The sequence below is a fragment of the Terrapene carolina genome, unplaced genomic scaffold (assembly GCF_002925995.2).
Source record: "Terrapene carolina triunguis isolate 2854851 unplaced genomic scaffold, T_m_triunguis-2.0 Scaffold53, whole genome shotgun sequence".
Taxonomy (NCBI): Eukaryota; Metazoa; Chordata; order Testudines; family Emydidae; genus Terrapene; species Terrapene triunguis.
Genome location: NW_020664404.1, coordinates 19,113,261 through 19,137,903, shown reverse-complemented (window position 1 = coordinate 19,137,903; position 24,643 = coordinate 19,113,261). Strand labels below are relative to the sequence as shown.

At 44.8% G+C, this 24,643-nt stretch overlaps 1 protein-coding gene across 2 annotated transcripts in view; it reads right to left on the bottom strand.

The window, feature by feature from the left end:
* Positions 1–10,805: 10,805 nt before the first annotated feature.
* Positions 10,806–24,643, bottom strand: part of CDH20 (cadherin 20) — a 53,335-nt gene continuing 39,497 nt past the window's right edge. For both annotated transcript variants that reach the window (XM_024203501.2, XM_026657331.1), the window contains 2 exons: positions 12,841–13,092; positions 10,806–11,305 (listed from right to left, as the gene is read on the bottom strand). In XM_024203501.2, the coding sequence (XP_024059269.2) occupies positions 10,806–11,305; positions 12,841–13,092 (752 nt within the window). The remainder of the gene's footprint in view (positions 11,306–12,840; positions 13,093–24,643) is intronic.

The window sequence follows — 24,643 nt, the reverse complement described above, 5'->3', positions numbered from 1 at the left end:
CGGTGCCGTGGAGGAGGGTTGGAGCTCAGCAGGGGTCTGCTGAGGGATGGTGCTAGAGGAGCCTGGTGCCTTGTAAGTGCTCAGTCTGGATGAGTGGAGCACTGAGGTGAAGACCTCGCGGGGAAGCTCTCTTTTTCTGAGAGACCCTTGCTGGAGAGGCCGAGGCTCACTTCCTGACAGTTTTGGAAGTCGGAGCCTTATCAGAGCTCAGGGATCTCGGTTTATGAGACTCCCTGGAAGACGTCTCTTGAGGAGGTTGGAGGGATTTCTCCAGCAGAAGCATTTTCAAGTGGAGATCCCTGTTACATCTTGCCTTTGTTGTTAAGTTGGTGCAATGTATGCATTTCTGGGAGACTGGCATCAGTTCACGGCAGGCGTGTCACTTTTTAAATCCTGTTGAGCCCGGCATGACTGCAGTTAAGCCTCTCCCGTCTCTCGAGAGATAAGGGTGGGAGTTAATTGTAATGGTAAACTGTAGAAACTGTTCGCAAACAGGGAGTTAAGGAGAGGAAAAAGTTGTCGTCTGTCTTTCTTTTCCTTTTTTTTTTTTTTAATTATTATTTATTACTAAAGAAAAACTTCTAGGAGGAAGTAACAAAACTAAGACAAACAAAACCAATGTAACCAAGTATAGACTAAAAAGAAGTTCCTATGTAACTTGTAACTCCCCCCCCCCCCCCCCCCCCGGAAATATCAAAGAGAGCACTGCCGCGGAGCTCCATCTGCAGCTGAGGACGGTTGAGAAGGAACTGAGGGGATGGTCGGGGGAGCACGCGCTACAGGAGGTGCCAACAGCTGCATGAGACGATTCCTGTGTGCGCCCTTCCCCCGACCAAGTACTGCTGTGAGAAATCTCCGGCGCAGGGACGCACCAACACCTAGAGTGGAAAAACCACAGGGACACCACTCGAAGAAGAACCCAGGTCTCCAGGGACTGTAGTGTCTTCTTGCTGGTGGGTGGCTGTTTAGACAGTATGTGGCTGATAGATGGATGGTGGCAAGAGTGTCATGGAAGAAGACTCACTCTAAATAAACCACTAACAGCATGGAAAGCTTTTGTTTTTATGCTGTGATCAATGTGGAAGCTAAACATTTCCCCTTCTCCTCTGCCAAAGTACCAGCCAGCAGAGCTGTCCAGAGGGATTCACAAACTGGCAAATCCAGAATGTGCTACACCATTTAAGACAAACAAGTTTTTCTCACTTTGAGAAATTTTCACTCTAAATTGTGGCTAGAATTAAAGCTAGTTGGGCACTGACTGCAATATCTAGTCCTTATCAGGAAGCTTGGAGTAAATTTGCTTTCTCATGATATGGGTAACATTGGTTACTTACACAGCACACTCAATCACTGTAGTATTTATGAAATAAACCCATTACACAGCTGATATTTTCAAAGGAGATAGAGCTCGGAGTGAGAATCAATCCCTTAGGAAAGGATAGTTGAGATGAATGTGAAGATCCAGCTGTGAGTGATTGTCTAGAGTGTTTATATCAACACTTATTTCTCAAAATTACTATTAATTTATGTTGTGGTTATTCAGTGCCATATTAGTTAGGAAAACACTTCTCAAATTAAATCTGAATATCAAAATTAATTAAGAGCTGTTACAAATTTTTCCACCCGACTCATCTGTTTGGGTTCTAAATGCAGTGTTGACTTTTTTTTTTTCCCCCCCCTCAGTGGTTCGAAAGCTGGCTGAATAGTAGTTAAGAGTTTCAAATATAGAGGAATCACTGAAATGAAGGTTCTTTAGATCAATAGTATTGTTCACTTTTTACCATGAGACTGAATTACTCATTTCACCCACAGATGCATTTATTTAATCCAGAAGAAAAACTATTCATTTGAAATATAACTCAAACGTCTACTGTCTATTTGTTACTTATGCTGTAAGCAGAACCTGCTAAATAAGACACAAAACCGTTGTCTCCTAATTAGAGCAATGGATTGGAAGTCAGGACTCCTAGGTTCTGTTACCAGTTCTATGTTGACTTGCTGTGAGACCTTATGCAATTGATTTAACTTCTCTGTGCCTCTGTTTACTCACCTGTAAAAATGGGTGGGTAACATTTACCTCGCAGGGATATTGTGGGCTTATTTAATTAATGTTTGTAAAGCACTTTGAGATCCCAGGATAAAAAGTACAACATAAATCCTAAATATTACATGTATTTTCCTTGTAGGTGTGTCATCCAGTACTAACATCTTGAATGCTAAAAGCTCTCTATACAGAGGGGCAAGTCCAGCAATGATTTCCACTCAAATTTAGTAGCCACAAGTCAAAAATCACATATTTTCTTGAGTGGAAGAATTGGCTAGTGGCCAATTGACTGACTTTCTATGTGATGTTGAGCAAGTCACTTGACTGCTTTGTGCTTCAGTTTCCCTGACTATCTACGGTACTTGGTTACTTCACAGAATAGAATGGATGAGCGCCTCAGAGAAAAAGCGCTACGGGAGTGTTGTTATACTTAGAGCACATTGTATTTGTTAATGTTCTTTCTGGGGACGCTATACAAGTACCCTTGAAGACAGGGCACATTGTATTGCATCCTGGAAAGGCAGTTTTTCATCTTTGGATTATGCACTAACATACAGGGAGCCTATAAGCTGCCTCACTCTTGGCACCTGGCTCTTCCTTTTACATGTTGGGAGGCAGAAAATGTACCTGGAGCCTGATTCTCCCCTGTCCAGCATCTTGTGTAGTCATTTATCCTTGTGCAAAGAGGACATAAAAGGCTGCCATTCTGATTTTACACCTGTGCTGCACAGGTGTAAATGATCTCACAAGCTGCAAGACAAAGGAGAACATGGCCCTTTGTTAATCAGGCAGAATAAGGGCTGGATTAAGGAAATCGGGGACCCCAGGCACATTAAGATGTGGGACATGTGTCCTCAACCCCGCCTGGAGTGGTGGTGACAGTTGAGCCCTCCTCCCTTCCTAAAGAGGAGAGGGAAGTGGCATGGGCCACTATACCCCCCCAGGAACAGCAGTAGGGTCACTTGTCTTGGGAGCAGCAAAGGTGACACAGAGGCAGAGCTGGCAGAAGGGGGACACCCAATACTTACCCAGCAGGCAGGGCGCACCTGCCCAAGAGGCTGGGAAAGGTCTACACACTGAGGGAGTGGTGTTAGCAGGGCATCCCAGAGCACTGAGGCTTAAAGGTAACTCTGCACTAGGATGAATGGGGGTAGTGCTCAGAGTTACTGATTCAGACTCAGGCAGACACGACTGCGTTTGGTGCACTCTGGTCACACTTTAAAGTTTTTTTTTTTTTTTCGGCCCCTAACCCTGAGTGCTTAGAAGAAATTTTTTAAAAAAAATATGTATTTGAAAGCTCTTATTCTGCCCTCATCCTGTGACTCCAGAAGCTGGGCCCCTAGGCACAGGCCTATCGGGCTCACACCTACATCTGTTGCTATCTAGAGGAAACACGGCACATGTTGTGGGAGTGGAGATGTAAATCAGAAGAGGACATCAAGTTTCTTCCAGTTGTCTGTTTCCAAATCTCAATGAAGCAACAATAATCCAACTTCACTGAGCTAAATGTCCTTCTTTTTTGTCATGTGCCACGACAACAAGCATTTGTCTCTAGTTATAAAAGTTTTAGCTCATGCGCCCTTAAAAAAAAAAAAATCAATCGTTGCAGGATTGGCTTATGGCTATTAGGGAATATGAATTTTCAAAATACCTTCTTAAGCCGCCCATTCCTTAACGGTGGCCTGGAAAGTGGGATTCCCACAGAATATTCCTAAACTGTCTTTACAAAGTATCATGATTTTTTTTTTTTTTTGTCACTGTAAAGTGCCTCCAGTGTCCTACTAATGTCCCTCCTACCTCCCTTGAGAAATGCAGGCCCAGCATTACACGGTTCCCCTTTTTCTGAAGCAGTGCTGATGGAGGGTCTGATTCTGCTCCCTCTGGCATGCATGGCAAAATTTGCTTGGATTTGAGCAGGAGCAAGCCCAGCTTTGTTCCTTTATCCATAGATGCTTAGCCTAAAGGAAAAAGTTCTACAGTCACTGGGGCTTTGTGCAGGGGCCTGTCCCCTTGGATCTGATTGCTGGATCACGGCCCAAGGGTGTTACTGGAATCTCCCCAATGTGGGAAGGGGAAATACTGCACCGTATCTGGGTGAGTTCTTGTGAAATATCAGGAACTCTTCAGTGTTTCTGGACTTTAAATAAAACTAAAACCACTTTAACCTTGTTGCCAGAGCCCCTGGAAAAAAAGAACTAATGCTTGTACCCCAGCAAGCCATTCTCTCCTTAGGAAACAGGCTATTCCATCCGATCACTCCCTGTGGGGGGAAGAATCTTCTTCTTTAGACTTTCAGAGCTGCAAAAGCTCTTCACAAGCAGTAATTAATCCTTTCATGATTAGCCCCATTTTATTGATGAGCAAACTGAGTCACAGAGGGGGGACATAGACTTCACACAGAGATTCAGAAACAGGTTCCAGGAGTCCTGACCTTCTGTCTCCATCTCTGTCTTTCAGAATGTAGACTTGGAGCCAAATCCTCAGCTGGTGTAAATCATAGCTCTGCTGAAGTCAATGTTCATATCAGTTGAGGAGCTGGCTGTAGGAATCCTAGCTCCCGAACCATTGCAATAGCCATACGATAACAGTCCTTCCTAAAGCTGGGAATAGAAACTAGGGGTCTTGACTTCCAGGGCCAGTTTTTCCAAAGGTATTTAGGTGCAGATAAGCACTTTTGAAAATCCCATTAGGTGCCTGTGTAACACCAACAGACCCCAGTCATCATCAGGATCGAACCGGGGACCTCTGTAGCTTAGTGCATTAGCCTGTACCGCATGAGCTAAAAGCCATCTGGGTGTTAGCTAAGGTTGTAGAGGAGACTCATTTTATCTCTCTCTTTAAGTGGTCTCGGTGACACTAGATGGGACAGAACACCACACCCAGAAGGTGTGTGGGTTACACTAAGGGCTAGTCTACACTGGCAACACTAAAGCACTTCCACGGCAGCGCTTTAACGTGGCTTGTGTGGTCGCAGCAGAGCGTTGGGAGAGAGCTCTCCCAGCGCTCTAAAAAAACCCCCACCTCCACGAGGGGTGCGTCTCCCAGCATGGGGAGCACGGCTCCCAGCGCTGGTGCACTGTCTACACTGGCGCTTTGCACGCTGAAACTTACTGCGCTCAGGGGGGTGTTTTTTCACCCCCCCCCCCCAGCGAGAAAGTTGCAGCGCGGTAAATTGCCAGTGTAGACAAGCCCTTAGGCACTTAGCTCCCATTAAAATCAATGGCAATTAGGCACCTAAATACCTTTTAAAAAGCTGGCCCTCAGTCCCTTGCTCTGTGAAATTACCATTATCATAAACGTTTCTCCTTGTCCCGTACCATATTACACCTCCGGGGCATCTTTAAATATGAGACCGAAGACAATTTTGTTTTACTTTTAGGATAAACGCTGGGGGTGGAATGTTTGATTGTGTATATTTAGGTCTCCATTGCGTGGGAAAATGTGTGTATGGGGTCCAAATAAAGGTTGTAGTGGCAGTTAGTAAGTATTTGGATGAGTGGTGTGGGGAGAACGATTCTTGTTTTCATTTCTTTACAAGTACTGGAATCCATTTATTAAGCCATCTTGCCTTTGCTTGCTTAAGCCAGCTAGGGAGATATAGCAGTGGCATGAGCTATTTTTTTTTTTTGTTTATAAGGCTGGTTTCTCTTCCCTTCCTTTTTCTCCCCCCCCCCCCCCTAGCAAGCTTTAAGCAGTCTATAAGGAAATTGGAGTCCAGAATTTTCTGGAAAAAATGGTATGTGATCACATAATTAAAGACTCTATTATGATGTACCGATTGCTGGGTCCTACATTGACTGTATTCACTCTGAAGACCTGGATATCATTATGGGCAGCTCAGTGAAAACCTCTGCTTACTGCAATTATAAAAGCCAATGCAAGAGACAGTGGTTGCCTGGATGATCTTACAATCTAGAGAAGAGAGACTTTGAAAAGCAGGAATTGTGCTTATTCATCAAATATCTCCTTGGCATAGTCTACTGTTGGGGCTTCTGTGAAGCCCCAATGTGCTTTAAAGCTGTTCTCCCCGGGCAGAATCCCAGCAAAAGCAGCCATATAAACACCACCTGCCTTTCCCTGTGGGGACTCCTGGAGCTGGGTGCCAGTGGGCGAATCCAGTAGTATGTAGTTGTAAAAGGCAAGGAAACAAATCACAGCTCTACGGGAACATGGAAAACCGTCACATTCTGCAATACTAAAAACCTCGAGCTATCTCTAGAGATAGGCAGCCCATTGTAAGCCCATCACACTAGTGCTGTGTGCTCTGCACTGCTTGATTGCTCCCTCGTGGGTGTAGTTCAAAGTCTTGGTCATGAACCATAAGCCTCTCAAAAGCCTGTGAATTGCTCACCTGCCCAAATGCCTTTCTTTCTGGATGGCTGGGTTCCTCTGCCATCAGTTCCTGCCGTTAATTCTGCAGCAATAATGAGGCTCCCTGAGTTGCCTACCGGGGCCTGAATATGGAAAGCTGCAGGGGGGCTGGAACAATTTGTATAGTGGGGTTGCTGAAAGCTATTGAACCAAACTGTAAACCCTGTATATAATGGAAACCACTTCAAGCCAGGGGGTGCTGCAGCACCCCTAGTTCCAGCCCCTAATCCAAAGCCCATTAAAACCTTTTCCATTGACTTCAGTGCGCTTTGGATCAGACACTGATGTACAGTGTAGGAACTGACATTTGAGTGTTCTAGCAGCAAGGAGGAAACAATGTAGGGACAGACCTTTTTGATCATTTTAGCAGCAATGACTGAGGGCTCCATTTGTTCTATCAAAGGATGTGAGCCTTAATTTACTTCTACTGGTTTTATACTAATCAAATGGCATTGATGTTAGGGAGTTACTTCAGATATACACTGATCCGAGATCAGAATGGGGTCATTTGTTGTTTGTCAATGGCTATTTAATTTAAGGTGTGCAGGTATTGCACTGTTACCAGTGTAAATACATAAAAAAAATGTAATAATCGTTGTTCACCCCAAATAACTACATAAATAGAAAGACAGACCAACAACATATGAATTAAAAGGTGAAGTATTTGTGGGGAGGAATTATTTTTCTGTTCACTTTCCTCGATGCTGGTAACTAATATTCCCAAGATACTACATGAACACATGCAAAAATGTGACACCCCACACACCAGATACTCAATGCTATACTGGTGTAGCTTTGCCTTGACAAGTAGCAGTTTTATTGCTGCATATCACTTGGTTTTTTTTCACTTCTCTGACTGTTCTTTTGCTTTATTTACTCTGCTCTTGTTGCTTCCGTTTTTTTCCCCTCTCTGCCAGCCCTTTCCCTCCAAATCTTCTCTTTTACTCACTCTTTCCTGGCCTGCCTTCTCCAAAAATCACTCTGTGCTCCCCCAGTCACTTGTCTTCTCCTCCTGATTAGCTCCCTCTCTCACCAAAACCACTGTGGGCAGATTGTGATGCCCTCAGTCATAATGAGAGGTCGCCCCTGATCCCCAGTAGGAGTAAAGGCTAGATTTTTACTATCCTATGTTTGTCCCCCTCACTAATAGTCTTTCTCCTCTTTCTTTGGATGAGTTGCTCTTCCAATGCACATGGTCATCTTCTGGCAGTTGCCTGCACTCCCAGTGAGAAATTGGTCTCAGGCCTACTGGAGCCCCCTCACACCTGTCCATAAATATACCATATAAAGAGTGTTCTGTAAATATCAAGGAGGCTGAGCGAGGGCAAATGTGGACTTGGGACTGCAGAACTGTTCACATACCACCAAGTACAGCAGAGTTGAACATCACAGTCATGAAAGTTAAAGAATAGGAGGAACTATGAGCAGGGCTTCATAGAACTATTTTTAGGGAAAAACATTTTTATTTTTTCTCTGTATAAACAAACCGTCATAAACATACAGCTAAGGGTAGCATAAAATCCCTCCTTTACCTGCAAATGGTTAAGAAGCTCAGATAACCTGGTTGGCACCTGACCAAAAGGACCAATAAGGGGAGAAGATACTTTCAAAGCTGTGAGGGAAGGTTTTTGTTTTGGGTCCCTTTGTTCTCTCTGGGTCAGCGAGGAATCGGCAGGGAAAATACATCTCCCAAAGCCATACCTGAACTAAGCCTCTAAGATTACAAATTGTAAGTAACAGGAAGAAAATGCGTTAGATTATCTTTTGTTTTAGTTTGTAAATTGTTCCAGTGCTATGGGGGAGGTTTATCCCTGTTTTTTGTAAATTTAAAGTTTTGCCAAAAGGGGAAATCCTCTGTTTTGAATCTGATTACCCTGTAAATTACCTTCCATCCTGATTTTACAGAGGTGCTGCTTTTACTTTTTCTTTATTATAAAGTTCTGTTTTTAAGAATCTGATTGGGTTTTAGTGTCCTAAAAACCCAAGGGCTGGTCTGTGCTCACCTTGGTTACACTCAAGCCTTCCCAGGAAAGGGGGTGAAGGGGCTTGGGGGGATTTTGGGGGAACAGGAATTCCAAGTGGTCCCTTTCCTTGAATCTTTGTCTAACTCACTTGGTGGTGGCAGCATACCATCCAAGGGTAAGGAAGAATTTGTGCCTTGGGGAAGTTTTTAACCAAACTGCTAGAAATAAGCTTAGGGGGTCTTTCATGTGGGTTCCCACATCTGTACTCCAGAGTTCAGAGTGGGGAGGGAACCCACAAAAAAAATACACTTACAGGTCTAACAGGGTTTGAATTCTAGAGCCAATACCTAAATTATAAAATGGGTTAAACCCTGAGTTCTTGCTTCTATAATTAAAACATTATAAGCCTGATTCTCCATGCTGTTAAAATGATTTTATGGTATTATTACTTCACTGATTTATAAGAGACTCACAGTGCTATAAAACTGCTGTAATAGAAAAACTGGTGTATGGACTTGGTTTACACTATCGCCACTTTTACAGAATATATTTCTTTGCTCTTAGGGGGTCTTTCCCCCCTTTTGACAGTGAAGGATCCAATCCAGATGTGGAACTGAACTACTGGCATATTGCATCTAGTAAAACTCAAATTTTTTTCACAACTGATGAGCGAACATATGAGAAACCCTAAAGCACTTTTATTTGCTGTTTACATAGTGCCATAGGAGTGTAGGCATCTGAGATGACTAGTTCTTTGCTGGAGAGCTTATAGTCTAAAATTAGACTAAATAAAGACACAGGGAGGTGTGTGTGTGTGTGTGTGTAAGTAAAATGAAGATGGGGCAGTGATGGGGGGGGGAAGAAAGATGTGACATAACACAATCATGTTATTTTTAGGTCTGGCACATGTTTCAGCACCTCCTTGTGTGCACAGCCTCTTTATATGTAAAGAACCTGTAGATGCAATTTTAGATCTGTATTACATCACAAGATTCCAGTAAAGCATGCACTGAGTTGTTTGTTCACTTCTGCATGTAATTTTTGAGTACTACTTTTAGGGTATACAAATGAGAGAATCCCCAAATCCTATTTGCACAGGAAAATGAGTAGATTTCATCATTTGTGTGAACCAATGAGTGCATAAGTGTTATGCATGCAACAAGAGAAGCTGGGTTTAAAACATGGCCTTAAATGCTTCATAAAGTGAGGAATGACTCTCTCCTAAATGAGCTATTTGACAAGGGTTCCACTATTTAGAAGTGAACATTTTAATGGGCTTGATCCTGCAGATTGAAAGTTCGGTTCCATTATACAGCTCTGACTAAACACGTTTTGCACTAACTGGTGTACATAAATCATCCAATAAATTATCAGACTTTCTCTTCAGTATAACTTTTATTAAAAGAGGTGCTAAGGTACTGTACTGTATGCAGTACATCATATTTATTACCAAAATTATTAACAAATATACAAAACTTATACATGTAATTTTCTTACATCCATTTATTCTTCTATAATACTGCATTTGTTCAAGTAGGTTATCTACAGTATGTAAACATCCCTTGGATTGATCTCACACAGATTAGGAAAGCCCCTCTAACCCATGTATTTATCAAATTTTTTTTATTTGGCTTTCATTGCTAGCATCTAACCATCACATTTGGCACATGGAAGAGACATCTACAGTGCAAAAGAGGCAGATTTTCTGGTTTTGTTCTGAGCAGTTCCGCAGTGCCAACATTTTGAAGAGCTGAGAGGAAAATAAATTTACACTAACTTGACAGGGGGCGGATTAGTATTCAGCCTCAGTGACTCACGTATCAGCCTTTAAACTAGAGCACAAATCCAAAGGTCTTTCCAAGCCCTCTCCTCTGAGCAACATGGAAAAAGTCAGGCTTGTTTTTCAAGGGTTAAAAGGACTCTTAGCAACAAAGGAAGAAGGCTGATTTTATAATGAACACTCCTCACGATTCCAGTTTCAGTTTTCTGCTTTCTGTTTTGTTAGCAAGCAATGGGGGAAAATAACCAATTAGGCATCCTCTTTTACTGGCAATTTCCCTGTGAGCTGAAGATTACTATTGGACCCTAAGGATCTTCATATCCAGATGCAAAGAACTCCGTAAGCTGCCATGTAAAAAAACAGAGTAACATCATTATATTCCAGGAATGAAGCTTTCAAACGTAGCTATAAAAATCAGGAAATACTTTCCTCTTTTTGTTCTCCATTGTTTAAAAATGTAACTTAATTTAACTGAGTAAAGCTGAGCCAGAGAGAGAGCTTTGTTTGCACCCGTCTCCCCCATTCTCATTCAAGCACCAGACTGCTATTTTAGGAGGTCTTGCCCTATGTCCACACAAGCTTCCGATGAGAACGGATCTAGATTAGGACGTTTGTGTCGTGTAGAAAACACTCTGCTCCTCACTCATTACCACAGAGCCCCGTTGCCCTCTGTGACGCCGTACATCTCAGCCAGCTTTTTAAAGCGAGGTCCCCAGTCTGTCAGGTAGTCATAGCTCTGGTCTGAGTCCGTAGTGACAGACTGTAATGAACTGAGTGACTCTGCCACTGAGCCGTTCCCTTCAAACATGTATGTTTGGAGGGAGTCAAAAGGAGGAGCCCAGAGGTCCATGTCGGCTTCGTACAGCTTGGCCAGCACATAGTTGTGAACGTTGTTGTCCGTTATGCACGTCTGAGGCACGTATCGGGAGAGGCTCTCTATTTCAGGCAGCATGTCCTGCCTGCTTTTCACCACTATCTGGGCTTCCCGAGGATTCCACATGGCAGCAATGTCAAAGGCTTCGGTGTCTTCTTCCCCGCCCCCTTCATCATCGTACCTGACGATATTCTCATGGATGTTCTCTTCTTCATTGATGATGTAAGGTTGCTTCCTGTGCCGCCTCATGGATAAGATGAGTAGCACGAGCACTACAAGGGGCAACCAAAACATATGGGCATTAGAAAGAGCAGCTCTCTGGCTTCTACTCTCCTTAATCACTGAGAAAAGGAACAAATGTGCATTTCTAACAGAAGGCGTGGCTGAAAGATGCAGTGAGAATGCAAATACCAACACCCTATCCAGCCACTGTACTTGGTGTTTACAAACTCTGACGGAATCAGTATGACAATTTTGTAATGATAACTGAAATACCTCATTCAATGATTTACTCTAGATATGAGCCCAAATCAGTGGTGCATAGAAGTCAAATACTTCTGAGCTTTGGGCAGCTGGGATGGGGCTAAGAAAACTAATTTTAAATTTTTGGTCTGAATGTGGCTGCTGGATCCTTTTTCCTCTAATCGGCCAACCAAATCCCAGGATTTAAACAATCCAGAACTTTGGAGTGGGGAGAGGGTTTGCTGTAAACCGGACCCATACCTAAATGTTGTGGTTTGGGCCCATCTAATCTGCTCCCTTTCTCTCATAAATCCCATTGGTTTTTTTTATAATGACAGACTATGTCTATGCTATCACTTTAGTTGGTATAACTTATGTTGCTAAGGGGTGTGAGAAAAACACCTGATTGAGCAACCTAAATTACACTGACAAGCACTGGTGTGGTCGGCTCTATGTCAACAGGAGAGCTTCTCCTGCCGACATAGCTACTGCTGCTCATTGGGGATGGTTTAATTATGTTGACCGGAGAGCTCTCTCCCATCAGCATAGAGTGGCTACACAAGAGATCTTACAGTGGCGCAGCTGTAAGCTCTCTAGTGTAGACATGGCCTTAGGCTCCTAATTGCCTAAGTCACTGTTGAAAATAGGACTTCAGTGCTTTTGAAAACGTTAGCCTGTGCCTCTATCCCATTGCTCCTCAGACTGAAGGTGAACTTCTGAAACGTTAGGGAATGTGTGGCGATCAAGGGGAGGAGAAATCTGACCCAGATTTCTGTTGATCCCAATATCTGGGGCAGTGTATAGGGGAAATGGGTAGGGAAATGGACCAGATCTGTGGATAAATGAGCGCAAGAGAGATATTAAGCACCGTAGCTCCCCCTGGAGATCAGATACTAACCTCAGATACTATGATGATGGGACCATCTAAGTAAGTAGATATTTCTGATTAAAACAAAGAAGGAGAGCAGAGGTGCTAAACATCTGGAAGATTCAGAGCCAAAATAATGAAATTTACAAGTTTTCAATTTTTTTTTCTGATTTGTGTGTGTGTGTGTGTGTGTGTGTGTGTGTGTGTGTGTGACAGAGAGAGAGAGAGAGAGAGAGAAACTTAGACCATTTGATCATGTGATGGCTTGACCTCCCTTGCCCCATTGCCCTTCTTTGTCTCATAAAATCTTGGGGGAAATGCTGAGGTCAATAAAGAAAAAGCTTTATATATATTATACAGACACTTCTATTTTATACACAATACAAAATCAGCCTTAGTGAGGCTAACAGTCTGCCAAGTGTCATGACCAAAATAGGCGAGTTAAGCCCTCCTTAGGAAAGACAACACAAGTTTTACCTAACAAGACAAAGATGCAGGCTAGGATTGCAATGAGTGCTCCTCTGCTCAGGCTGACAGGGAGTATATAGGCCTCTGCATTGCAAGACATCACCACACCATCGTCATCACAGCTGCACACATGCACGGTCAGAGTGCCAGTACTGCTCAGCATGGGGCGCCCGTTATCGGCGATCAGGATGGGGAGATAAAAGATGTTCTGCTCGTGCTGTCGGAAGCCAGATCTCCTGGTTAAAATCCAGGCAGTGTTGTCTAGGGCAGGAAATTAACAAAGATATATAAGAATTTATGATGCAAACATTTTCAGCTGGAAAGGGAGGTTAAACCTCCCCCCCCGCCAGCATTAGACACACATCTGTGATATCCTCTCCCTGTTTTCTTTGCTTTTCACCAGTTTGTCACTAATCAGCATTTTGCCTCAGCCTTCCATCCTAACTCCAACATGTTTTCAGGCTAAAACATATAGACCTGTAAGGCGTACACCTTATGAGACTCTCTTACCCTTGGTGACACTCAGTGCCTAGAGCAAACTCTCAGCCTTCAGATCTTGCTAAAATATCTTTCAGAAAGCAAGATAGAAATGAACAGTTGAGGGCAACTTGTTGTCCCTGTTTGTTCCTGCTCAGCAGCTTTTCTAGGCCTTGTTGTTTCTTTGTGCTTCCAGTGAAAATGCAGTGGAAACCTCTTTGTGTAACCCTTGTGGACATGTAGTCCGTGATGAGCTCCCAAAATCCTAAGTTCCCTACCGGGTCCTCGGCAGCACTTCGGTGGCAGGGGGGTCTTCACTCCCTCCAGGTTTTCGGCAGCAGGTCCTTCACCCGGAACGAGTGAAGGACCCGCCCCCGAAGACCCGGTAGGGAACTGCTCGGTGAGTACAAGCCCCACGTGCCTGTCTTCCCCCCCGGCCATGCACCCATCTGACCCCAACCCATGTCCTGCCCCTGACTACCCCCCACAGAACCTGCAACCCATCAACCCCCCCTTGTCTCCTGACCACCCCCTCCCAAGATCCCCCCCACCCTACTGCCCCCCAGGTCCCCACCCCCTACCCAACTCGCCCCACTCCCTGTCCCCTGACTGCCCCAACCCCATCCACCACAACCCCGACAGACCCCTGGGACTCCCACACCTACCCAACCCCCCCCCCGTTCCCCGTCCCCTGACCGCCCCCCCAGAACCTCCACCCCCTCCCTACCTTATCCCACCCCTCTTCCCAGCCCTGGCCCGGCCCTCTTACCATCCTTCTGTGTAAGGAGGCCGTGCAGCCGCTGGAGCTTGCAGCTCCACCCCCTTACCCAAAAGTGAGAGTAAGCCGGTACGCCCCTGTATGGTACTGGCAAGAGCTGGTGCACCGTACCGGGGCGGCCCGGCTTCCCCAGGGGGCAATTTAAAGGGCCTGGGGCTCCCAGCAGGGGCTGGAGCCCCAGGCCCTTTAAATTGCCACCAGAGCCCCACTGCTGGAGCCCTGGGGTAGTGGCAGCGGGGCTCTGGGGGCTATTTTAGAAGTCCGTTGCTCCCACTGCTTCTACCGCCCCGGCCTTTTAAATAGCCGCCGGAGCCCCACTGCCACTACTCCAGGGCTCCAGCAGGTATTTAAAGGGCCAGGGCGGTAGAAGCAGGGAAGCCCCGGGCCCTTTAAATAGCCTCCATAGCCCTGGGGTAGCGGGGTGCTCCAGCTGCCTCTGCCGCCCTGGTCCTTTAAATAACCACGGGAGCCCCGCCGCTTCCCCCAGGGCTCCGGCGGCTCTGCAAGGGGGGGAAGCGGGGGAGGGGCCGGGGGAGCCTCCCCAGCTGGGAGCTCAGGCGGGCTAGACAGGACAGTCTTGTTGGCCAGATGTGGCCCGTGGACCGGAGTTTGCCCACCCGCCCACCGCTTTAGGAACCGGTTCTACACCGGCTTCTAAATTTAGCAACCAGTTCTTGCAAACTGGTGCGAACCGGCTCCAGCTCACCACTGCATGTAGTGTTCTCTTATTTTTGATGTGTGACTTGTTTTTCTGACATCTGAAAGACCTCTAAAATCAGCTGGCTCAATCATTCTGGGCTATATAAACTGTCCACTGGGGGAAGCAAGTGGATAAAAGATGCTAAAATAAGTCTCATTCAGTGTCTCATGTGGGGGGGAGGATGGCATGCTTTTTAGGGCACTTCCCTCTTCCAAAAAAAAAAAAAATTAATCAAAATTAAAACGTTTTGCAGGAACATGTCCATTTTGACAAAACTTTAGATGGGAAAAGGTAGAAATGTTTTTTTTTTGTTGACAACATCAAACATTTCATTTCATTTAGGTTATATTAATTTATATAATATGGTATTTAGATATTGTTATATTTTTAATATAATATAAAAGTCAAAACTAAATGAATGAGAACAATAAAGTTGAAACAGAATATTTCAACACTATTGAAATGAAACATTTTGGTCTCAATTCAAACATTTTTGGAATTATTTCACAGGAAATTGAAATTTCACCTTTTTTTTGCTCTAATTCAGAACCATTCCTCCTCCACCCCTGTCTGCAGAACAGACTTTCCAGTTCTCAACCAACTCTTCTCAAAACACGAAGGCCCCTATCCACACTACAAACTTCACAAAATCAGGACTTCCGAATTAGCGTGGGTGCAGCTGGCCAGAAGGGTTGGGGGTTCAGGCAGCAGTTCTTCACAGTTCTATCCTCAGGAAAACCTGCAGGGATTTCCTGTGGAAGTCAGTGCTGATCTTGTCAGCACTAAATTGGTGAAGAGGAATTCTGTGCCATCACTAGGCTTGTCTACACAGAGTGGAGGTGGGGGGTAGGGGATTGATATGACATGCATTATTTAACTCGCAGGACATGAGCTTCACTAATGGTGCACACAGGCTGGCGGTGCCTCTTTCGATTCGCATCATTGTGCGCACACTGGCAGCTTGGTGAACAATAAGCGTGTAGCATTCTTTGAGGGTATCCCATGGTCCTTTGCTGCTGAGCAGTGTGCATGCTGGGATTTTTCTCTCTGTGAATTGTGGGATGCATACCAAAAGCCAGGGAAGTTCAATTAAAAATAAATAAATCCCATTTTTCCATTCTCTCCTCCTCATGCTTCCTTTGCTGAGCAGAATAGCATTGTTTCTGAATTGTTGTCAGCCAGCATGAACTCAACAATGCTGGCAACTGCAAGCACACAGATGTTGCTTGGACTCTATGTCAGCACTCAAACCTGGATGACTTTGGGTTTGGACTTCACTGGCCACATCAGCTTCAGAGGCTAAGGAAGAAGAGGAGGACGGCGAGCAACTGATATGAGAGGAGCAGTTGCTCAAGTAGCTTCACAGCCTTCAGTGCTGTTTTTGGGCTTGGGACGCCAGCGTGGATTGGTGGGAAAGTATCATTCTGCAGAGCTGGAGCAATCAGCCATGGCGAGAGAATTTCAGGGTGGTGAAGGCAACCTTTTTGGAGATCTGTACAGAACTGGCTCTGGAGTGGCAGCATACCAACACGCGGTGCCCTATACCTGTGGAGACGTAGGTTGCCATTGCCATCTGGAAGCTGGTCACCCCAGAATGCTACCGGAACACAGCCAACCAATTTGGCCTGGGGAGATCAGCTGTGGGGGCCATTGTTTATGTGTGGTGCCATGGATGAGGCACTGTTACACCAGGCTATAAAGCTTGGTAATGTTCAGAATATTATTGATGGTTTTGCACTCATGGGGTTTCCAAACTGTATTGGAGCAACTGATGGCAGCAATGTACTTATTATTTGGCTCCTCCCATCCCTTCCCCCCCACTCCCGCAGCTCAGAATTTATACACAGAAAGGGGTATTTCTCCATGGTGCTACAAAGTCTGTTGAGGCAGGTTTACAGACATAAATGCAGGGTGGTCTGGAAGAGTCTAAAATGATAGGATTTTGGGAACTCAGCTCTGTTTACCTTAATGGATCAAGAACAGTTTGCCTAGAGGATGATTATGAACATTATGGTGTGCAGATTGCTCTGGTTATCCTAGGAGACCTGGCTTGTCCTTTGCTTCCCTCGATAACAGCCATTCACAGTCAGTTTGGACAGAAGGAAGGAATTGTTTAACTACTGTCTTAATAGTTGCGGAATGACAGTGGGTGTGCATTTTGCAGTTTGAAAGGAAGGTGGCGCTGTTTGAGGAATAGATTGGAAGCTGGAGGGGAAAAAATAAGTGCCCTAAAATTATTGCTCCATGTTACATTTTGAACAACGTTTGTCAGAGTAAGGGAAAAAGCCTTCCACCCGGGATAAGGCTGTGCCTTGAGCAGCCAGCAAGGCATCCAATACAAAATTGAAACGGCCAGTAACGTTGTCATAGATACCTCTTGATCTTAATTTGAGTCTCAGGCCTGAAAATGTGCAGCTGTTACCCAGTTGAGGGTGTATATGTGGGATGGATTGTGAGCAGTGCAATATTGTTTATGGGTAGTGACGTGAAGGGCAATGTCGTGGCAATCCTCATTTTATTTTGTGTCTGTGCTTGGTTCTTCTATAAAACACTCTAAACTATTTACAGTCTATGGATTTGCTATATAAAATGCATTGACGACTCTTTTTATAAATGATTTTTAATGAGTTTTATTATTAAACACTGTATTATATAGCAAACAGAAACAGGCCTTATCTAGAACAATAACTAAACAAAAATTCAAAGTGACATCGTACAGTCGAGGCGGGACTCAAGTCACAGGTGAGCATATGCCTCGCCTCTTCCTCCTCTTGTTCTTAGGCCTTCTGGTATCGAGTGGCAAGGCTCAAAGTTATTAAGGGTGGTAGATGGCTCAAAAAATGAGGGCTCCCAAGTGAAACTGTTCTTGCTGCCCTGAGCTTGGGTATGTGAAGGAATGGCGGTTGGGGGTACTCTGTTGGGTGTACAGTAGTACACTCTGTTGCTAGTGTTCCCAGTACCCTGTATTGTCAGGGGCTGCATAACATCGCTGGGTCCTGGTTAACAGAAGCTGCAGCAGACCCTTCTGGCTCTCTATAGCCTCCAGGAGTTGCCTTCATATCTCCATGTCTATTTCAACAGCAACTTTTGCCATGGCAATGCTGTCCCTGGCCACTGTGACCCACTTTGTTCACTCCAATGGTCTCTCTGAGGAGCTCCGTTTCTTTTTCCTTCTCTTTGCCCAAGTACAGCCTCCATCTCTCCACTATTTTTATTTGTCGTTGGGCTTCTGCAATGCTGCATTTTAAGTCTCTTCCCCATCAGGTTAGCCAGCAACTCAGCCATTGATGCAGTGGCCAAACCCTCCAGGACAAGGTCTTTAAGTGCTGTGGCTGTGGGAGGAAGGAAAACATATAAGGGGTTATTGTTCATATTCCAGAGAGGCTAAGATAGCATTTTTTTTTTAATATGGACTTGGTGACTTTCTTTCCCTGAGATTCTTCCCAGTCTTGGGGGAATTTCAGAGATGGTAAGTGGTGTGTGAATGAGAACTATACAGGGATTTTTGTCTGTGTGGTATATGCTGCTTGGGTTTGCTGTTGCCCGCCCCCAGAGGCTAGGAAAGGGTTGGGAATTTTGCATTTTTGCTTATACAGTGGGGTAGGGGTGAGCGGGGGGCCTGTGCGGGAAAACTGGATAGCAATCCCCTCTACATCACTTTTAGACTGTCCTGATTCTTAATGATGTTACATAGAGATGGTTGACTACAAAGGCAGAGAATGGCCTTCTTAAAAAAAGCAAAGGGCAGACCAGTGATAAAGTTATTCACCAAGATGGCTCTTCCGCACAAAATGCTGCAGAAATGGAAGGGGAATGACTGCATAGCCATCCTCCATAATGCCCAGACCAAAGTCAGGCAATTTCTTTGGCCTAGATTCTGCTTTATCTTCCTTGCAGACGTGGTGAAAGTGCAGAGAAAAACAAGGTTCTGCAGTGGTTGTCTGAAGCATTCACTGTTACAGAGCATCTATACTTCCGTGAGGAGCTGTAGTTTTTGTACCTGTACAGGCATGCAATGTCCATGTCTACCTCATGTAAACTGAGAATAGTAACCAAACTTCCTGTAACCACTGCATTGATAAACTGTTCAATTTTGCACAGATGAATGTTTTCATTATTTGAATAAACTTGGGGAGGTGTGTGTGTGGGGTGCAGGTGGAGGCTGTGCCGGGCTGCTGGCTGCCATTTTGAGTGGGCAGATGGGGTTGCCAGACAGGACAGATGTGGGGAGAGGAAAGAAAAATAGGTGGATGGGTATGTGCCCTCCATGGCATGGGCTTGAAAATGGTCAGGGCTTTAGCATGAGACAGATGCAGGCTGCTTGGCCAGAGCAGCCACCATTTTGAAAACTGTATGGAGGGGCCAAAAGCACAATGTGGGCTGAGCTGAGGGGCTGGAGACTCGGAAAGGCTCCTAGCTCGCATCAAACTAAAGTGGCTGTGGCCATGGGGCACCCAAACTGAAGCTAGCACAGCAGCACAGCACAATAATATTAATAATAAATTATAAAGATAGATACTTACATGACAAGGTTCCCTTGAGAGGATCTGCCTTCTCAGTCCCAGCCTGGATTTCTGGCTGGGAATTGGGCTTGGTTGCTGCACGTCAGTAACTGGGCTTACTTTCTACTTGGCCAACGTCACGATTCTGAGTCCTGAAGAAATCTTGGCATTCTGGGGACAGGTCTTCACTGGCTTCCTCATGCTCATCTTCCAGCGAGTCTTGCAGGTTGTCTTTGGGGTGGGGACAGAGCAGGATCCATAACCTTCCTGATTTGGGTGGTAGGGTAACTGATCAAAATTCTGTCCAGTTCTTCAAAAGATGGACAGGTCACATTGCCACTACTGGACCTTTTCCCAGCATCCCTGGTGTGAATGTAAGTCCTCCTGGGCTGTTTGCTCTTTACCCTGCACTGTTTGGTGTGCTGGTTATGTGCTTAGCAGTGCCCACAAAAAGAGCTTGATTCTGGCGGGTGGCCACAAGAGCTTCCTGATACTTCCCCCCAGATGGTGATGAGATTCAGGGTCTCAGCACAGCTCCAACCAGCTACTCTAGGCATATTGTAGGGCTTCTGGAGTAATACTGCTGCAATGCCGATATATTCAGATCCAGGAGAAAATGGACAAAACCTAGCCCTGTGCCAGTTTTTAAACAGGAAAAGGGGCATCTGGTCAGCTTGACACCAGAGCAGTGGAAGGCACAGAGGTAAAGTCATTAATGGTTGCCTGCAAAGCAGTGTGGGATAGCAGCTGGAAGACTGCCAAAGAAGTGCACAACAGCTTTGCATGAACACAAACAATAGACAGAACAAACTCTATTTGAGTCGAATTTCTTTCACTTTGAAAGAAGATTCCAGAGTTAATATGCTACAATGCATTGTAGCATCTGTACTCAAGTATTTTCCCACCAGTTTAGCTTGATTTAGTCCAATTTAAACCTCCCGTTTAGACAAGCCCAATGCCTCTTGGAAGGCCCATGAATAAGTAGGGAAGTATGGTAGCAGGGCTCTTAACCAGTCTGTGCTGCTAAGAGGGAGGAGGAACTGAAGGAGTACGACAGATAAGTTGGCCCTATGTACAAATGTCCTAATCATTACTGCAATTTATTTGCAGATATTGGGGCATCCACTTATTTGTAGGGCCACAGCTCCTTTTCTCTTTGATGGGCCAACAAACTCCACCCCCGACTCCCCTGGATGGAATGATGCTGTGGGATGGCTGAATTTCAGCTCGCCGTTTCCTATTTAATTTTTGCTACCTCCCCTCTGACTGTTTCAAAGGAAGTAATGAGCTGGCCAGCTGTGCTTTTGATTGGTGAGGCAGGTGTATTGATATCCTTAGAAGTACCCGGTGCTGTCCGTGTTTACAGGGTAGGCTGGCAGAAAAGACACCGCTAGCTAGGAAAACTTCCATTCAAAAATAAAGGGGGGGGGAGAGGGTGGAGGCGAGGGGAAATTGACATTTTCCTACCTGTAAAATGTGGAATTTTGTATAAATGCTTTGTTTGCAGTGGAAACAGTTTTATTGTCAGTTTTAAGCTGAACATTTTCCCCCCACCCCCAATTTAACAGCACTGATTATGTGGCAATGCTTATTGATCATGCAGTGTGGCAAACGGGCTGGTAGCTTTAAAAAAGGGAAACCGAGGCATCCCGCAGAAGGAGGTGTCTGCCATCCATGGTACCAAAGCACAATTCTGTTTCTGTGCCCATTAGTAGCTCTGGAGCTGGGGAAGGCTTTGGACCTTGTTTTTTTTTGTCAAGGTCTGAATTTCTTGGTCAAGGTATGGTCAAGGTCCAGACTCCAGAGAAACATTTTTCACACTGCAATAACAATGATAATAAGTAAATAAAAATATTTTGGGGTCCATTCAAAAGCATCTGGCAGTCCAGATTTGGCCCATGGTCTGCCCAGTGACTACCTCTGGCTTAGGAACTGCAAAATGGCAATTGCCTTCTTCTGCAAACCTCTCCAAGCTCTTTCTTGTCTCTAGGCTGCCCATGTGCCCTCTGACACCTCCTCTCCAGCACCTAATACAATATCCTTTCTGCAGCACACTTAGTAGAGTGGGTGGAGAAGCTGAAGTAATGGCAGGAAATGGCAATTTGAATTTATACTGTGCCAACAGACAGTTCTGTGGCATTTTGGCAAAAAGGTAAATTATGGGGCTGGCTGGCTGCACAGCCACACTATGCATGGGACCTTGCTTAGAGCATACCTGGACACAGGAACAGCCTGTTTAAAGTGAACAAGAATAGAACTCCTGTTCATCCCTAGCTCCTCCTGGTTGGTGCCCCTGATAATAAGAGGGTTCTACTTTATTCATAAAACAAATCACTTTTCGATACAGTGTGTCTGGCTGAAGCTCTGCAGCATTAGTTACTGACAAACCCTAGGTCGTGTTAATATATTTGTTCCTTTCCAGGATGAAAACCAGACTTTTATAGTGAAATGTTGAAGCACATTTTTTTTTAATTTACTGCAAATATGTCTCCCAGATCTCTCTTAACCAGTCATGGTGATGTAGTTTCCTTTGGTGTTTCTCAGTGTTCTGCGTCTGCCACCCTTTTGTTTTCGTTTAGCTTAATACCAGGCAGGGATCCAGTTCATCCCTAAAGAACAGCTGGACTTGTTGCATTGTAACTGCAATATGTTTGTGCCATATCGTGTAGTCATGTGTCTCATCAAATGCCAATGTGATTTGATGCAATCCTGCTGGGTGTATAATATGATGGAATGTGACATGGCATGTCAGAAATTTGAATACACCACTTGCCCAGATTGGATACCTGCTAGATCGTAACCCAAAAGAGAAGTTCTATGAAATATGGGTGATACAAAAGCACAGGTAGTGTTGACCTCACTACAGCCTCATGCAGCTTCTTTTCATCACAGAGGGATAGACTGTAGTATTTAGCCACAACCCTGAGTACAGACAGATGTAGCTCTGTACCACTTCTGGCAGAGGAAACGTCTCCTCAGTCAGCCTTTGGACAGAGGGAGCACACATGATACTCCATCCCATAGGATGGAGCATACGCCATGTCATGCAGGATCGGCTTTGCAGGTGTGTGTGCATGTGCACGAGAGCGCGCTGTAGTTGTTTTCTCCTGCTCCAGCTGAGATGATTGCTCCCCTGAAAGTACTAGGGGTGAGCAATCACTGTACTCCACTAAACTCAGGGAACAAAACAAACCCTGGCAGGGGGGCTGGAACAATTTGTATAGTGGGGGTGCTAAGAGCCATTTAACCAAACTGTAAACCCTGTATAGGATGAAAATAACTTCAAGCCGGGGGGTATAGCAGCACCCCTAGTTCCAGCATCTAGGCTTGTGGGGCTAGGGAAGGCACCATGCATCTGTGCAAGGACCAGGGATAATCTAGCTCAGAATTAGTATTGGTTTTCTTAAAGTAATTACCATAGTTAATAACTAATGCAAAAATATTTTACCAGATATGGGGGGAGAGGGAGGAGAAGCAGCAGCCATCTTTGATAAAGACAACCAACCATGAAGAAGGAACTTTGATTTTCTCAGGATTTTCAGCTTTTTGGTTTTCTCTCTCATGTCTGAGATAGTGGTAACCTCCCATTTAAGGAAAAGGGTCTTTAAGAACCCACAAGCCATAAAATACTGTGCGGCGAGAAGGTGGATGTTTGAGATTGCAGATGAATACCCACACACCAGTATAGAATTGGTGCCTGTACGCATCATGGTTGCTATTCCTTTTCATTATCAGAAGCTGGAGGCCAGAGGATTGAGTCAAGAGATGACTGTATCGAAATCTTCGTTGTGAACTGAGGAAATTATCCACTAATTTGTAGATCTTCCCATCCAAAACACTTAATGCTTTTACCCTCTATATGTTCTCCTGAACTGAGAGGGGGTGTTAGGGGAGCTCTTTAGACTGCAAACTGACTCTTAGGGTTTTAATTGGTGCTAGAGTTCTACAGCTTTGATAAAGAATTACTCCTAATCACTGCAGTGGCTAGCGATGTATTCAACAGCATTGGTAATCTTACTAGTTTGTTCCCTTACTCCAAATTGGGAGGCAGTTGTTCTCTAGTGGCTAGAGAACAAGACCTGTGATGTGGGAGTTCTGTGTTCTGTTCCCATCATTACCGCAAAGTGACTTTAGATAAGTATCTATCCTCTCTGTGATTCAGTCTCCTAAGTTATAAAGTAGTGTGAGATTCCCAGATGAAAGTATAATTATGAAGTTTTATCACTATTTGTTACCACTGAACTGTCAAGGCAGTAGGTTCTTATGGATTGCAGGTAGGACTGGAAGGGACGTCTTTGGTTACTGAAATCGTACAATCCTGTTCATAAACTACTCCATGTACATTTCAGATTTGTAAGCAATACTGTCCCTATGTTTGCTAGGATATATGTCTCTGAAAAACTGGCATTTTAAAGTGATAAGGAGGCACAGCTATTCAGTCACTGCTGCCACTATACATTTTACAAAGCGCAGCCTTGGACCAAAAGAGTACATCTGATGCTAAGAATTTTCATAAATTTCTATTTTTAGCACAATGCCCCAAGGACACAATGAGCCTAGTTTGCCAAATGTTACAGTGAGGGTTGCTTTCAACTTTATTGGCAAAATATGTCTCCTGTCTCCCACCCCCAAAAGAGAAACAAGGTCACAAAATGTCGCATGGGGAAACCTTTGGGTCCCTCTCCAAATAACAGTTATGAGCAGATACAGCATTGGCCTGCTGTTGTGAAAGGTCACTGGCCTTCTTGCTATTTGCATTCTTTTTAGAAGTACCCATTTGTTAGCCATGGCAGAAACTCCATCTACATTTATAATTGACCTCAGAAACTTTCCTCTGTATTCCTGGAGAGAGATGGACAGATGCATGGTGGAGTAGGAAGCAAGGTTCTATTCAGATCATGGCCAATGCAGTTGCAAGTGCCTTTATTTTTATTAATTTAGAAATGTCCCCAGCCTCTCTTGCTGAACTGGGGCACCTTAACTATTACAAAAAATACCGCGTGCCCCCCCTCCACACACAAGTCCAGTACACCATAAGCTATATTCACATCCATAGCTCACTGAAGTACGGCCACATTAGCTAATTAAGGGCCTGCCCCATCTCCCTTTGAAGTCAGTTGAAGGTCTGACTTTATTACCTCTGTCTGCCAAGAGTGGTGAATTGGTTGTCCCTTAAATGCCTGACTACAGGTGGGCTGTACTCCATGCTTTTGAAGGCCACCTAAGCCAAGTTAAGCTCTGATGGACTCTCAAGGAAGTAAACTCCACAGGTTAAGGTGCCTATGCCTATGCCTCTCCACCCCTAGTCCTAGAAAGTTATTTTCCTGACAGCCATATTGCCCTAGGTAGCTCTTA